The 15,691-nt window shown below is 40.7% G+C and overlaps 1 protein-coding gene and 1 non-coding gene across 8 annotated transcripts in view; both read right to left on the bottom strand.

Annotated features, from left to right (window-relative positions):
* RC3H2 (ring finger and CCCH-type domains 2) overlaps positions 1–15,451 on the bottom strand; it is a 31,027-nt gene extending 15,576 nt beyond the window's left edge. For all 7 annotated transcript variants that reach the window (XR_015703623.1, XM_087752542.1, XM_087752538.1 and 4 more), the window contains exons 1-9: positions 15,304–15,451; positions 6,815–7,111; positions 5,257–5,374; positions 4,569–4,802; positions 3,435–3,610; positions 1,924–2,124; positions 1,389–1,521; positions 1,017–1,135; positions 568–680 (exon numbers count right to left, since the gene is read on the bottom strand). Coding sequence is in view for 6 of the 7 variants with exons in the window: in XM_087752542.1 (XP_087608668.1) it covers positions 568–680; positions 1,017–1,135; positions 1,389–1,521; positions 1,924–2,124; positions 3,435–3,610; positions 4,569–4,802; positions 5,257–5,374; positions 6,815–7,045 (1,325 nt within the window). In the remaining variant the exon portion in view is untranslated. The remainder of the gene's footprint in view (positions 1–567; positions 681–1,016; positions 1,136–1,388; positions 1,522–1,923; positions 2,125–3,434; positions 3,611–4,568; positions 4,803–5,256; positions 5,375–6,814; positions 7,112–15,303) is intronic.
* On the bottom strand, positions 1,610–1,723 carry LOC148056261 (small nucleolar RNA SNORD90). The gene has a single exon (XR_015703809.1). It is a non-coding gene; the product is annotated as a small nucleolar RNA SNORD90 (small nucleolar RNA).
* Positions 15,452–15,691: the final 240 nt, after the last annotated feature.

Genomic DNA, 15,691 nt, shown 5'->3' on the forward strand with positions numbered 1-15,691 from the left:
GTTTAATATATTTGTAAAACTACCCAAAGAAAGGGATTGAGAGGAACGTGATATCCAAAAATTACAGGACTTTAAACTGGTGCGTGTCTTCAGCAATCTGTAAATAGAACATCAATGTCTTCCCTGTAACCAAAGATCATCTCTTCTCTTAAAAGATCCACTTCTGGAGTTCTTTGAAAATGGATTTGGGTGAAAACAGCTTCAAGAATGCCCACGTTACATAATATTTATATAACTCATTTCATTCTTTAATCAATCAAGATGTAATTAACATTCTCTCTCCTGTAGGTGATATAACCAATCCCTGACAGGCACTGAGCCTAGACTCAGTTTCAGGGAAGGAAATTTTACTTCATATGGGGTAAAATAAAAAATAAACCTGGAATTAGTTTAGAGATATTGCTTTACTGTACCTTCAATTTCATGTAAAGAGTTGTCACTTCAACAGACTCACAAATCCTTCTGAACGAATAAACGTACAGAAGAAACTGTTTTCAAAATTCTGTGGAGATTGCTTGGATTTAAATTGAAAAGAAAAAAAACAAGAAAAAAGTCTCCCACACTCACTTTTCAAGCTCTTCCTGAGAATGAGCAAATGTACAGTTTGTTCCTCTTGGACATCCCCCTTGCTGTCGAAGGTCTCGGCACATACTTGTTTTATATTTGCTATTTGGTTGTGGCTTTAAAAAAAAGCACAAGACATTCCACTTACAATCTAATACATGTTTACATAAAAATAGGCTTAAAATACACACACAAACACATCCATGATATGCCTTTACATTTTGCATCTTTAATCAGAAAAGTAAGGAAATTTCTCGTTGATGGGCTAAGCACTATGCCGTTGTATGGAACTCGCTACAGCAAGCTCTGCTGCATTCCATATTCAGAAACGCTAAGTTTGCAAAAAACAGAGAAAAGGCCATAAATATTTCAAATCAACAGTAATTTTTCAAAGTTGCATCTTTCAGTAAATGTACATTAAGACATATAATGCAACAATCAAATATAGTTACCTGTGGAGTTTCATGGCCTTTTCTGCTGTAGTTCTGAATGAAATCCACCAGCCCATGTACCACAGTCTTCACAGCGACCATTGCATTTTCCAGCTGCTCCCATGTTGGAGATGCCGCATCTAAAATTATTAAAAGCAGGCTTGTCATTCTGTCAATAATTCCAGCAGTACCATAAATAAGAGGCAGCTCTTCTAGTACTTCAAAACACTAAGTACTAGGACAGAGCTCAGAGAGCCCTGAAGAAGAGTTTATGATATACTATGTTAATTAATGGGAATTTTGAAACCAGGAATGGAGGTTGTAATCTTAATAAATTTACTTTGCTAGATACGAAAAGTATCAGGAAACGTTTTAAAAGCTTGATTTGTGTACCTGGATTGGGATCTATGTTTGCCAGCAGCTCTAAATGAGGCCTCAGCCTGTTTAAGTTTGCAGGATCCCCCGTGCGCTGCAAGACAATTGTCAATTCTTGTACACTCTTTGCAAAAGATTCTGGAGATTGGAGCTGAAAACAAAGTGAGCATTAGTGTGCTGCATCTTACAACTGTGAACTACTAATCTTAAAAAGATTTTCATTAAACTGGTTCCTAAATGCAATACATAGTGTCTTCAGATGGCATATAGAGAGTATCAGTGGAGAGAAATTTAATTTCTCAGCTCAGAATCTGCCCTATGAAGCTTCATCATAAGACACAAAAAAGGGAGTTAGACTTAAATGACTGGAAAACAAAATGTCTTCATATAAAGAATACACGACAGTGGGGAGAAAACCTTCGTTCTAGTTTTAACTAGTATTTGATATGACCAAAGACAAAAAGTTAACTCAAGCATCTGTTGGATTTTTATTATATCATTTAACAGTCAAATCTAATCCTACAAAGATACTAAAATCATCCCTTTGACGAACCTTGTCAATAATGGATTGCATGTGCGATTTATGTGCCAAGTCACCATAAAGAAGGGAAGACCACTGTTCTGGTGATATTCGAAGTCCTGCTTCCATGGCAATGTGAACAATTTGGGCATCATGTTCTCTCCGCAAAGCCTCATAACTCCGAAACTCTTCTTTAAGTTGCATCAGAGAAGAATCTTCATCCCTTTTAGTGACCTAATAAATAGTAACAGTTAAATACTCCTCCTTTAACAAAAAAAAAAATCTCCAAGTCCATCAGAAAAAGACAGTTACGCAGCACAAATCACAAAAGTATTGCTTTTGTGTATTTAGCATATACTTAATTTTCCTCCATGTATTCATCCACTTAGCTAGCAGCGCACAGGCAGGACAGCCAGCTCAAGATTTTACAGGATCACAGGTGCAAAACTATACCAACTCCACTACTTCCAACTAGGAAAGTAATCAGATTTGCTCAAGTTGCAGAAGATACATTTAGATATTTAGTAGTTCTACTGGTAGTTTTTGCTACCCAATATTAAAGGATGACTTAAAGAAACAGGAAAGTGTCTAGAAGTGACTTAAATCATACAGAGGAAAAAAAATTAAAGATATCGACATTTAAAGAACAGAATATTTAACTGAGAGCTCCCTATAAATGTGAAGTAAAACTCTTAGGTTACAGAAGACGTTTGCCATAAAGGAGAGCAAAAGGTCTCACTATTTTAATGTTTAGTTTTACTGATGTTGTGATAATCATGTTTTTAACTGTAATTCAAAAAGGAAAAAAGACCCATGGAATTAACTTTTCACTCTTCTCCAGATATCAGGAGTGGGAATATCCAGTTTAAACAACCCACCCCTATATATCAAAAATAAAGGGGCTCTTCAGTGCAAGGTGGCTAGATACAGACAAAAGAAAGAGGAGAAAGCGTGACAAACGTGTTGGAACAGAACGCTGATGCTCAGGCTGACAGCACCCTCCGTGTCTGGTGTCCCCCTCTCATGCCTGGTGTCAGAGCTGGGGAAGTTCGCAGGACTACAGTATTCCAAAAGTTTTGTTTAGAATGCTGGGATTGGATTCTAATCTTTGAGAGCACCCAGGGCCAGTCTGGCACATCTGGCCATGGCCTACTCTTATGAATCTAAATAAAGCCAAAAGTGATTATATTAAAACATTTCGCTTCTTCCTGAAGCAGGCCAGGACTGCCTACAGAGTCAGGTTTCGTGCCTCTTTCAGGGGAGATCATTTCCAGACGATGGGCAGCAGTTAATAACGAGGGCAGCAATTTTGGAATCTATTCTGGCTAATTCTGCATGTGACCATTTGCTCCTTTTGCAGGGAATTTTAAATATCAAACAACTACTTTGTGACAGTTCTAGATAAAATCTTATAGTCTACACTATTTAAATGTGTAGAAACTGAATTTATGTAATATTTTAAAGGTGAAAGACACTAATCCTAGCTCAGGTTCTCTGGAGCTGCACTAGTTCACAGGAACAAACTTCAAATATTGGTATTTTACCTTAAAGCATGATGCTCTATACAGTAGCTGCACAACATGGCCAATGCTCGTTTTAGAGGCCTGAGGAAATCTTGGTTCTAGCCTTTGTACGACAAAAAGTACCAGAACTTTTCTTGAGAGTGCAGAGCCATCTTCCAGTGCCAGTAATACAAGTTTCAGTGCCTCCTCTTGCATAGCTTTAACATACAAAAATAAAAGATAGGAAGTGAAATATATTGCCAGAAAACAGCAAAGCTACCATATATTTACACCATAAGAAGGAGCATCTGAATCATCTTGAACATAATTCCTTATTACTTTTCGTTTCATTAATCATAAGAAAAATCTCTGTAAACATTAAGAAATTTGCTAATTTAGAAGTAGTATTTAGAAGCACTCTAAGCACAGCAAACTTAAAGAGCTGAGACTAATTTCCAGTAATAAGTATAAAAACTGCACTACTGATGTGTTTTTCTCCACTGTGCAGTCTTGTAGCCTTTGTAATTTTGGACATCTCATCAATGCTACACCACAAAACTGTCTAAAATAAATATGGGAACAATACAGCAATGCTATCATCAGTTATTGGAACCAAGAGAGGACTACTTCCAGTTTAAACATAAGTTCCTTCTCATTTCTGTGCTTGCTTTAGCAACATTCTTAACTAGGAATTTCCTGTTTCTATCAAAGATATAAACAGCATCCTTACAGATTTTAAAATTAAAGTATGCTGCAATTAAAGTTTGGCTTATTGTATTTACAGCTAAAGTATGAACAAGAGAGCGTTTGCAGTTTCCTATCCAAGTCTAATCACAGGCAGCAGTACAACCAGCCTGTGTTACAGTTACGCTGCGTTACAAACTGTGCAGAAAGCATGCTTATTTACTCTTCTTTGCCAGGATTTTTTAAATACTTCCTTACAATTTTGAAGAACAGTAAATAAGGGGGAAAAAAAAAAAAAACCCACACAACTTTAAAACAGTAGATTTTACTAACTTGTAGTCTTTTTGTTTTCTCCTTTCTCCCTGGCAAAAAGTTGAAAACCAGAAGTAATTACATCTTCAATCGAACAGAAGAAATTTCCAATGAATGCTTTTTGTGTTAAGAAAAGGTAGAGCTAGATACACTCTGTTGCAGATTCTACAGGTACTTTACCTGGTCCTAGAAACTGGCATCCTCGTGCCCTGACAGCAGCCCAAAGATTGGCAGAAAGCTGCTGAGGATTTTGGTGCTGCAAGATCAGTTCTGTAACGGTTCTCTCTCCCAGCGATCGAGCTGCCCTCATAGCTCTAACCCGACCCTCCTCCTCCACTAGCTGACAATTCACCAGCGTCACGAGCTTCCTTTGCATTGGACGGCTCAGTGCACTCTGATTCAAGCTTGCAACACCTTCAAAGAAAGCGAGAAAAGGCAACTATTGCTTCTAATCAGATAAATTTATCTAAGACAAACAAAAATGCCTCATAGTATGTGTCTTTCTCTAGGACTTGGATACTAGTCACAGGTATCCTCCCTTCTCTTTGGCAACTCTGTGCCATTCATTATCAAAAAGAATTTTAATTAAAGTCTTAAATTGACATCAAACACACCTTTTGAGGAAAGTTCAGCTTTAGTACAAAGTTAGCCCCAAGGAAATATTATTAAATAAAAAAGAATATTTTGTAAACTTAAAGTGAAAAAAAATAATCGAGTGTCACAGGTGTGAATAAGCTTTCAAAGACGTAAGGGAAAATTTATTACAAAAATGAGAAGATTGTCCCACTGACGCCTAAAATCAGTGCTGAAAACACAATGCCGTTAAAAGTAAGGTACATCAAAATTCCGCTCTTCAGTAGAGACTCACCTTTTCCTCCACTTAATGGCTTTAAGTAGAGTGCCAAATCCTCAACACATTTCTTTGCTACTTCATAATGTTTGTTCTCTCCTACATTACTCAACTTTACTGTCTGATGATCAGGTACCTAAGAAAATGCAAGGGGGAGGAGGGGGGAGAAGAATTATATATACCCGGCCGACATATCTGATGTGCCTGTGATGGCACCAACATCACTACTATTAATTACATAACACTGCAGATGTACGCTGCTTTTTAGAGAAGTAAAAGACAGGACCCACCCAGGGTATGCAGAATGTAATAAGGCATAACAAAAAGGACTCTCGATGAGGATCGGGGTGATGAAAGATTATTTCTGTTAGTACTCAACACATTAAGAACAAAGGTAGGATAGAAAACAATGCCCAAGCTCTAATGAGAAGGTACTTAAAAGATGACTGAAGAACACGAGATTTGAGAGGATGATCAGTGTGCAAGATCAGCATGATTTACTACAGAGAGACAAGGGAAGTTATAAGGCAAAATTAACTGGCAAGAAAATATGAAAAAAATCAAATGCAAAGTTAAAAAATAATTTAAGCATAATTTGGGCATGCTGAAATCTTCAAAGAGAAGGAACTAGCAAACTTAGCTTGGTGGGAAAAAACTCGAAGTAGAGCAACAAGGTCAGACAATGAAAATAGAAGGAGTATTAGTCACAATACATTCAACTGTTTGAAAGACATTTCAAGAAGTTAGGAGACCGGGAAAATGAGCGTTGTAAGATCAAGACAGTGATTTGACACAAACTTAGAAATAAAAAAAATGAAAGGAACACATGAACTTGAGAAACAAAGCCACTTGACATAGACAGTGTTATTACCAATAGCTGTGTCAAGGCATGTGATAAGACATTAAAAGGCAAAGTAAAAAGCATCTTTTTACTGCATCACCCAGGTGTTATAGCGAGAGTAATATGAAAAAGCGTATGAATCAGCATAAGGGGAACAGACTTATTTAGTCTCTCTAAAGCGCAGTACTGATTATATAATCGCTGTTTTGCCACTGCTACAAGACAGCACGGGGAACATTCCTGGCCTGATTAGCCGGTGTCTGCAAACGCAACTGAAAAGCCATCATCATGCGTATTTTAAAAAAAAATTCTACACACACTCTTCTGGAACTTGGTTAAATAGCTAGCTACTTTTGAACATGTGACATGCAGAAATGAGATTCCTTGCAAGAGTACAATGAGAGAGTACAATCTGCAGGTTCACTTTTCTAACGACAATTGCGACAGATAATTGTCTGTTTCCTAATAGGTATTTTTCTCCAGTCACAGTTCAAGAGCCTTTTTAAACCAGAATTCAGCTTACAACTAGAACATGTTTTCATTTTATGAGAAGAAGATGGTCCTGAAAATGGTGTAGTTGCTTTTAGAGTATGTATGGACTTCTAAATACTACATAGTTAAAGTCTTACCATTTTTTAGACTAAAATGAGGGAAAAAGATCAGCACATGTATTGCAACTGGCATGTAAATGGTAATAACACGAAGTGGCAAAACAAAGAGCTGCTTAAATCATACCTGGGCTCCAACTAACTGGAGGAGTGCAAAGTTTACAGGAAGCACATCGATGTCTGTATTGATGGCAGTCTGGTCGAAAGGACATGCCTTGCGATGAAGCTTGTTCAGGCAGGTCTTACAGACAGTGTGAGAGCAACCTAAGCTGATGGGTTTGTGCACATTCTCATCAAACTCGTTGTAGCAGATTGGGCAGGACAGAAATTCTGTCCACTGAGCTGCCTGCACAGGCATTGTGGAAGCTGGACACTTGTTTAGCAGGCTAGCAGACCATTATTTCACTGTACTATGTTTTGGCAGCTGTAAGTAAATAACAGAGTATTTAAAACATGCTTTCTGCTAATTTAGAATGATTTTTAATTAAAACAACCCCACCATTTCAATATTTTACAGAATAAAACCAAATCCTTACATTGAAGTACTCAAAAAACTCAACTGTGTTAGTTTAATAATTGTACCAAAAAAGGCTCATGAACTGAATTAATGCAGACTACCATAAGTTGAAGTCAAACCTATTCACAATAAATGGCATTAAAGTTCTTCTCACAGGATTAAATACACCTTTAGCATAGGAAGACATTTATTGGCACAGAAAGCATAAAGGCATGAATCACAGTAACCATCTTTCATGCCATTTCATCTAACCTCAAGTTTTCAAAGCCCTGCAAGCACTCCCTGGTTGTAGAATGGGCCTGGGGTGGGGAGAAGACACAGAATGATTTTTTTTTTTTTTTCCAAGGGGGGGGAGTTAAAATGTTATTTCCATTTGAAGTGAAGTAGAACAATGCCTTCCTTCTGCAGATCTTATTCAGACTTAATCAGACACCAAACTAAACACAGCTTTGCTTTTTTTTTTTCTGAAAGACACATTTTCTCTTTTTGTACAAGACAAATCAATTAACAAATCAATTATCAAAAGTTAAGAATCATAAGAACACGCTAGAAGAATGAGAAATTAGGCTTTAGTTTTACGATTCTCTTGTGTTACTTCCCCCTTTTCTCCCAAGAACCCACTGGAGCACTCAAGGGCAGAGATAGCTGTATTCAGTTTTGCTTTTCACATCTCTACCTTACACAACAATGCAACTCCACTTCCATGAACTCACAGCGAGAAAATCTTGGACGTGTTGAAAACCCAGGTATTTAGGACAAACCTTAGGATAAAGCAAGCAGTAACTTCAGTTGGCTTGCTATTAGGTCTTTTCTCTTGAAACATCTCATTCTGCGCAGTAGTACCATGCAAGTTGTTTAGCTAAGTGTATTCCAAAGAAAATACGGATTTCTAGAAATTGTGCTGAAAGATGCCCCATCTTATATAACTTACGTTCTTGAAAAAGTTAACAGGCCAAAGAAGTTCATCGAAACCGTTTGCATTCAAGCTTTCACCATGAAGATTTAAATTCACGGCTTCACCTAAGAGCTGAACAGCCCCACCCTTTGCTGCAATGTGCAACGGCGCTGACTTTCTATGCGACCTGGAGACCAGTTCGTTCACTTCAAGGCTATGAACAAGCTTCTCCTAGCAGCTTGTTAGAAATGCAAACACACAAATGTTTTAATTACATGTTCTAGTTTTTGTTCTTCAATGATGGAAAAAAGGTAATTGTTTTGAGATCTCCCCTCCACATCTGAATTCAGTAACTCTTTACTGCAAATCCATTGTTGGCTGTGCTACAGTTTAATTAACGCTAAAGTATCGGACCATTGAAATAATTACTAGAACACCAAATAGACTCTATGTGTGGATGTATTTTATGTTAATTATGACCATCTGTTTAGAAATCCCATTTAGTACGATGAACATTCAGTGCCCTTTAAGTAACAGGATACTTGTACGAGATGTCCTTATCTCAGTGAGCTTTTCAGTATTATGCAGCGATTTTTCCCCAAATAAATTCCCATAGTAAGTGTAAAATACAACAAACTGAAAGTTGAACCTGTCCCTTCAAAACCAAACTGCTGAGGTAACACTTTCAACATAAGCCAGAATATTCACGTGCATTGGACAAAACAGATTTTCATCCAACTTCTAGGAAAGCGCAATCAAAGCTCTTACAGGGATGAAAAAAGTTGCAGCCCTCTTTAATCTGCTATTGCTACATGTGTCTTTCAACCAAGGAAATTCAAAAGCAAAACCAAACAATGAGCCACCACACCTAGAAAGATTTTTAATTCCTCTGTAAAGAATCTCACCATTTCCTTTAGCACATCTACCTCAGCTGCCCCGCCAGAGCAGCAGGACAAGAGATGCACGGAATTGTAGCATACAGCCTTCCAGTAAACACCTTCCTCAAAGCTTTTTGCCAGCGTTACCAGAAATGTCAAGATACTAACGCCAACACTGCTGCTGACCTAGGAAGGCTATCGGTGTTTTCTCACCTGTCTGGCTGCAGGACACAGGTAACAGCACAAACCAGACGACTCCGGGAAGCGTGCTACTACCGTGACTCACACGGGGAAAAGTTTAAGAAAAGGCTACACACACAGCTCAATTGCTAATATGTTGTTGGCCAGTGACAATCTCCTAATAAACAGTCTTTATTTCCACACTGCTCATTAATTATCTCAAACGCAGGAATCTCTGCTCTGAGACAGCACCCACATTCAGTTTCCACAGATACTTCAGAGACTTGCAAGAAACAGCCACATTTACAAGCTTTTAAAATGCAGTTGTTTGTTCTCCTGTCCAGCACAGAAATGAAACACAACAGATTCTTAAAGTGTGCACCACCAATTTTTAAAGAACCATCTCGGAGTATTTAATTATCATAAATGACAGATTCTACTAAGCATGTGTTGACCTTCAGATTTCTTGACAGGAAAAAAATCTAATTAAATCAGCAAACAGCTGGGGAAAGCTCTCAACTCCTGAAACTTCAAGCAGCCATGAACAGAGGAAGCCTCCATACTCTATTAAGCATGCCAGCAACCCTGCCATCCTTGCACTCCAGTGTGTTAGGAAAACAATCTCACTTCTCCTAATTATCATGTCAACTTACACAAAAAGCATAAGCCAAATGTTCAATAGATTCTTGGTCCTTGTCAGAAACAATGTATTTCAGGGATGTCCTCTTGAAGAACAAATTGCTCCAGTGCTCTAAACTGAGCAAACACAAGGAGGAGAGCTTAATAAAGAAGGTAAACCAGAAATCAATTTGGGTTTGTTTTTAACAGGCAGTACACTCGGTTAGTACAACTACCCTTGGTCTACCTGTTCAGCCTGGCAGACATGCTATCTATTGCTACACATACACAGGGCTTCTCTTCCCCATCGAAGTAGAAGCACCCTGCAAAAAAAAAACCAAACAACCAAAGAAATGGCTGATACAGAAACTGGCCAAACATACAGGGTAAACAGTTTGAAAAGACATGATGGTTTTTACTTAAAAGATGTTTACATAGTACAGTTACAGTAGATTTTATAGTATTACTACTGGAAGCAATACTTCAGATGAAAAATGCACAAGCCTAAGTTCAGATATTACATAATAAGTAAAAACTATTTCAGTTGAGTAATTTTCTGTTTCTATTACAGTAACATTTTGCCACTGCAGTAATGGTTGCAATGGAGTGGAGTAACAATGATAAATGACTGATTTTCTCATGATAATTTTAGACCAGAATATTTTATGAATTTGGAGGGGGGGGAGGTGAAGCCCCCAAACCTTTCTTGAATAGCTGTAATATATAGAGATGATGGAAGTTGTAAAATTTAGATGTTCTTATTTTACATTAATTTTTAGCTACCTAATCCTATGACAGTCTTTACAACTAATCCAAGTCATTGTACTTACTCAACAGCCTTTGGACATGATAAATATTACTTAATCCTGATTTCCTAAAGAAACCAAGCTTAGGTGATCATGCTTTCTATTAGCCTGTTCCTCTCCTACATGAACCTCAGCCCTGGACCATTTCTGAGCAAACCTGATAGAGATGCATCACATCCGAAATGTATACACATTCCATGAAAAATCTGGAAAAATTTCCAAATTTGCACGCTTCTCGGGAAAGGCTACAGCACCAGGATCAGCAGTTGTCTGTCTGTCTGTCTACTTTTCTGATCTATCGGCATATACACACCAGCCAACCGGAACCCTGCCAAAAAATTTTGTTCAGATACAATAAAGGGGTATTTGGAAGGTAGGGACATGACACAAATCTGCAGGAATTCCAACAAACCTTTAAAGACAGACAGCTTGATCTATGAAGAGCAATGTCAAACATTTGGCGCTCCAGAGTTCAGTATCAGCACTTGTTAAGCAAGGCAAGGAGAGGTTTCAGAACCCCACGGCACGATACTGAGCCAGCACCTTGAGCTGAACGTTGCCTGGACTAGCTAATTAGAAATTCTGATGACAATGCTTTATCTTAAAGTTTACCTTTATCCAGGGCTTAGAGACCTAACACCAGAAGGAGATGTTGACTTCTCCACAACAGAAGTTAATGACCTCAGGAGTTCAACAACTTCATACAAAAATAGAGAAAGGGATATTCTTTAGTTAGTGGCGCTGGTGTTGCCTTACATCTTGCTTCAGCGACTGGATTTCTCACCTACGCTGAGATACAAATTCAATTACTTTTAAATACTTCTAACCCATGTTTTCATCTTACAAAGAAGCATCCAAACACACACATCTAGAGATGGGGCAATTTCAGTCCCTCCCCTTGAGGCTACTCCTCACACATAAAAGGACTGAATATTCACCAAAGACAACTGCAGCCTAGTCTTCAGCTGCCCAAGCAGACGACTTGGATTTTGCTTCATTTTAAAAGATCATTTGTGCATTTTTACTAAGCTGTCATTGGATCAAATCTAGATATAGGAACAAAAAAATTCAGTGCCTCCTCCCCAGCTACATGCCCCAATTCCTAGACAGTGTGGTAAGCATGGGTCTCAGCCTAAGAAAACTTTCTTCTCTTCAAAGTGAAACAGGTTCAACTCGAGGTAGGGAGCTGCACGTTGCCCAGTCAGGGCATTTACCAAAACAGGAGATATGCAAGTTTCATCCCTTTGCAAAGGGAGGGTTGAAGGCTTGAACTCAGTTCCCCCATAGCCTAGGTAAATGCCTGGGAAAAAAAGAGAAGCAGCACTACTACCAGCAGCCGTGTTTCTGAACAGAAGCGGCAGTCTTGCAGCTCCACGTTAGGTCTGCTCTGCTCAGGCCTACTTGATCAGGTCCCTTGTGGGGCACAGGCAAAGGAGACTCTAATAAGCAAAGCTTGTACGAGAATGCGACATGGAATACTTCTGTCAGTGCTGAACAAAGGAAAGTCTTCTCCACAGATGAAGGAAAATCTTGAAAAACCGTGGGATCACATGGCATTTTCACAAATTAAGGTAGTCCAATTACAATCCCACTGTGGATTTAAGCCTAAATCTTAGAATTCAATTGATTTTTAATTGCTAAATTAAAAAGTCCTTGATATTGCCTTGCTTTTAATATTGACTGCAGAGATCATGGTATTTTCTAAGTGATCTCCATTATAATTTTCCATTTATGCAGATTAATCGTTTGTTTGCTCTACAAGGAGGTAGCTTTTTCAAGCCTTCCTTCCTGAGTTATGTAGTTCTGAAAGCATGCTGACTGGGTCAAAAACTTAGTGTCCATGTAATCAAATTATCAGTATTAAATTATTCTCTGAAGGGGCTAGAATCTTTTATTCATTTCTCTTCAACAGCCATCATCTACAGATGTAAAAAACTAGCTTCATTAAAGGCTTAGAAAAGGGCCATCCCCATAATAGCTTTGCATCCTTCAGCTATGACGGCTTGAAATTAAAATAAATCCTCTTTACAGAGCAGACTTGCCTATTTCTAAATTCCATAATATCTATCACGTGTAAATCTCTTTATATCATGTGCAAATTCTATATATAAAGCAGAGTCTTTAACGACCATTAAAGACAGTAATTCAATGCCATTTTTTCACTGAATGTTAATGCTACTGGGAGTATCTACAGGCCAATTTAAATTCCAGAAAAGTTATCAAGAGAAAACTTGGTGACATACTAGTATATCTCTCTAGCCAGACTATGTTTTGCCAAAACACCTACAGGATGCTTCATTTGCTATCCTCTTAAAAAATTAAAGCTTAGATCCCCCTCTGCCTCCCTAAAACATGTGGCCGAAGAATAATTCCCTGTGAAGAGCGGTACAATTCACTAACACAAACTGAAGTCGGTGGCTGCCGAAGTTCGCTCGATTCAGAGGTAAACCACCCCCCAAGTCAACACTAGAGTCAGTGTATCCTCAGCAGTTCACCCCTGCTCTTTTCCAGTTCTGTCGCTAGCAGAAATCCTGTTACTAGATTTTACAAGTTTCCCATATATGTATGTAATGCCACTGTGGGGGCTTTTTTTGTGTTTCATAGGTGTCACTGAAAGGAGAGTTTGTCCTTGCCCCAAGCCTGATACCAATTCAGCTCCTGTAACAGTATTGACTTTTCAGGACTAACTGAAGGGCAAATAAACGAAAAATTTTCTTTGCCATCAAAATCAGTTGAACTTACACTGCATGCAGAGACAGGGAATCTATCTCTAAGCAGACCTATTTGGACGCAATTACTTCAAAAAGAGATACACTGAAGAATTCCTTACTCTTCATTAATATTTTCAGAGAATAAGGACTCTCATCTATGGCTTAGTTCCCCATGCCTTTTTTTTTTTTTTTAAACACAACCTCTATGCTTCAGCTACACATTTTATAAAAGAGAAAATCCGTATTCTAACATTTTTCAAATAATTTTAATAAAATACCAATTCCATTCTGAGACATAGGCAAGAAGAAAGAGGGTTCCATCGGAGTCAGAAAGCCTTTTAAAAGTTTGCACAGAATAGTTTAATATGCCCACAGATATAGATTTTTTTTTTTCCCTTTCATTAGGATTGTCAGTAAGGAGAGACCACTTCTATTCATCCCATTAAGGGGTATACAAAATCTTACCAAACAAAATGTAATGGACACCTAACAAAAATGCTACTAGCTATCACCCTCTGGATACTGTAAATATTCTATCTGTTGTAAATCAACAAAGCCTTAAATAAAAGACTCAAGACTAGGACTTTGAGACAGCTCGAGCACTGACACTGAAATTGTTGGAATTTAGTATTTGTGAGAGAAATGGCCATGACCTCAAACAAGACAGGAACACGAGTTGGTAAGAAATTGTTTCTTGTAGAAAGCTTTGCTTACATTGCAGAAACAAGAAAAAGTTCATTAACAAGGCATGCAGTTCTCGGGAAAGTGATTAATTACAAAAGTTAAGAATTCAGTCCTTCACAGAATAATACTTATACTAGCAACACAAGCCTCAATTTCTAGAGTTTCCACAGATATTTAACACAGGCCAAAGGTCAAATAACAGTGTTTTGATTCAGAAGATTTACAACTGTACTTGTTGGTTCTCATTTAAATGAGAAAATCTTTTCTGCCACAATTACAAATTTACACCCTTGCAATCTGAAGGGCTGTTTTTGATTTTTGTTTCAACGTTATGATATAGCTATAACGGGCATGAAAGAATGCTCACAAGAGTAGCTACAGGAATTACAATTAAACCCAACCAAAATCCTTTAAGTTTGCAATTAAGGTGAAACAGACCCACATCAGAAATTTTCCTGGTTGTCAGCCTAAACATCGCCACTATTTTCTCTCATTAAAGATACACGCCATTCCACTTTGAACCCTGACTGTGTCTGAACGCTCATCACCCTCCAGTCACATCGCTGCCCTTTTCTATGCTTTGGGCTCAACTTAAAATCCTCACTGCACCTCACGCATCAGCAGAACCAAGACACGCTTTTCCTGCTGCGTTGTTCTGGTTTTTTGTTTAAGACACTTCGAACGTGACATGACGGGTGCACTCCTAGGGCCTATTTTCCACCATGACTCTCCTCCACCATTACCCTAAAGCACAGCTCCACCAGAGTGGGAACACCCGTGATACCGGTGCAATTCTCCTCCGTGCTGGAGGACACCACAGAAGAGGCTGCTCGGTGCTGCGGCGTCCCGCAAGGGCTGCCAGCCAGGTAACCGGGAGCCTCACCGCCTTACGTTCGCCGGCGGCAGGGCGGGGAGCGCGGAGCAGCCCGGGCGAGGCCCGCCGGCTCTCCTCAAAGCCTCGCCCCCCTCCGCCGGGCCGCTGTCAGCAACCTGTGCCCGGCCCCGGCTCTCGCCGTCATTTCGGAGCCGCCACCAAATGGCTGCTCCGCGTCCCCCGGCGGGCCCAGCGGCCTAGCGGGGAGGGGGGGCGGCGGCAGCCCCCTCCCCCGCGCCGCAGCGGCGGCCGGTACCCGGCGGGGCGGGGGCGCCTGCCAGGCCGCGCTCGGCGGGCGAGGCCCGGCCCCGCTCCCCGCCTGGATTCCGCAGCGCCGGGACCCCGCAGGGCGCCGGGAGGCCGGGGGGGGGGGGGGAGGGGGGGAAGGCGGGCGGGGCCCCGCCGGGTCACAACGTCCCCCGCGCCGGCTGCCCCCGCCCAGCCCGCTCCTACCTGCGAGGCGCGGGCGGCGGGGCCGGGAGCAGGCGGCGGCCCCGGCCTCTCACACGCCATGGGGCGGGCAGCGCGGCGCGGCCCGGCGGAGGCAGCGGCGGGGGCCTCGGCGGCGCCTCCTCATCGCGCTGACAGCCGGGAGCGCCGCCCCGCCCCCTCTCGCGAGACCCGCCCGCCGCCGCGCGAGAGCCCAACGGCCGCGCCGCGCCCGCCACCGCCCCGCACGTGACCGCCGCGGCGGGGGGGGGCAGGGGGTATTGTGGGAGCCCGCTGGCGAGCTACCATCGAGACGGCGGCACAGACGCGCCGTCGGACCTGCCCCACCGCCGTGGGGAAGCGGCGGCCATAGAGAGAGCGTGGCAGAGCGGCCGCTGCCGGCGCCCCCTGG

The sequence above is a fragment of the Nipponia nippon genome, unplaced genomic scaffold (genome assembly GCF_047370975.1).
Source record: "Nipponia nippon isolate SJK-2023a ecotype South Korea unplaced genomic scaffold, ASM4737097v1 scaffold_16, whole genome shotgun sequence".
In the NCBI taxonomy this organism is placed as follows: domain Eukaryota; kingdom Metazoa; phylum Chordata; class Aves; order Pelecaniformes; family Threskiornithidae; genus Nipponia; species Nipponia nippon.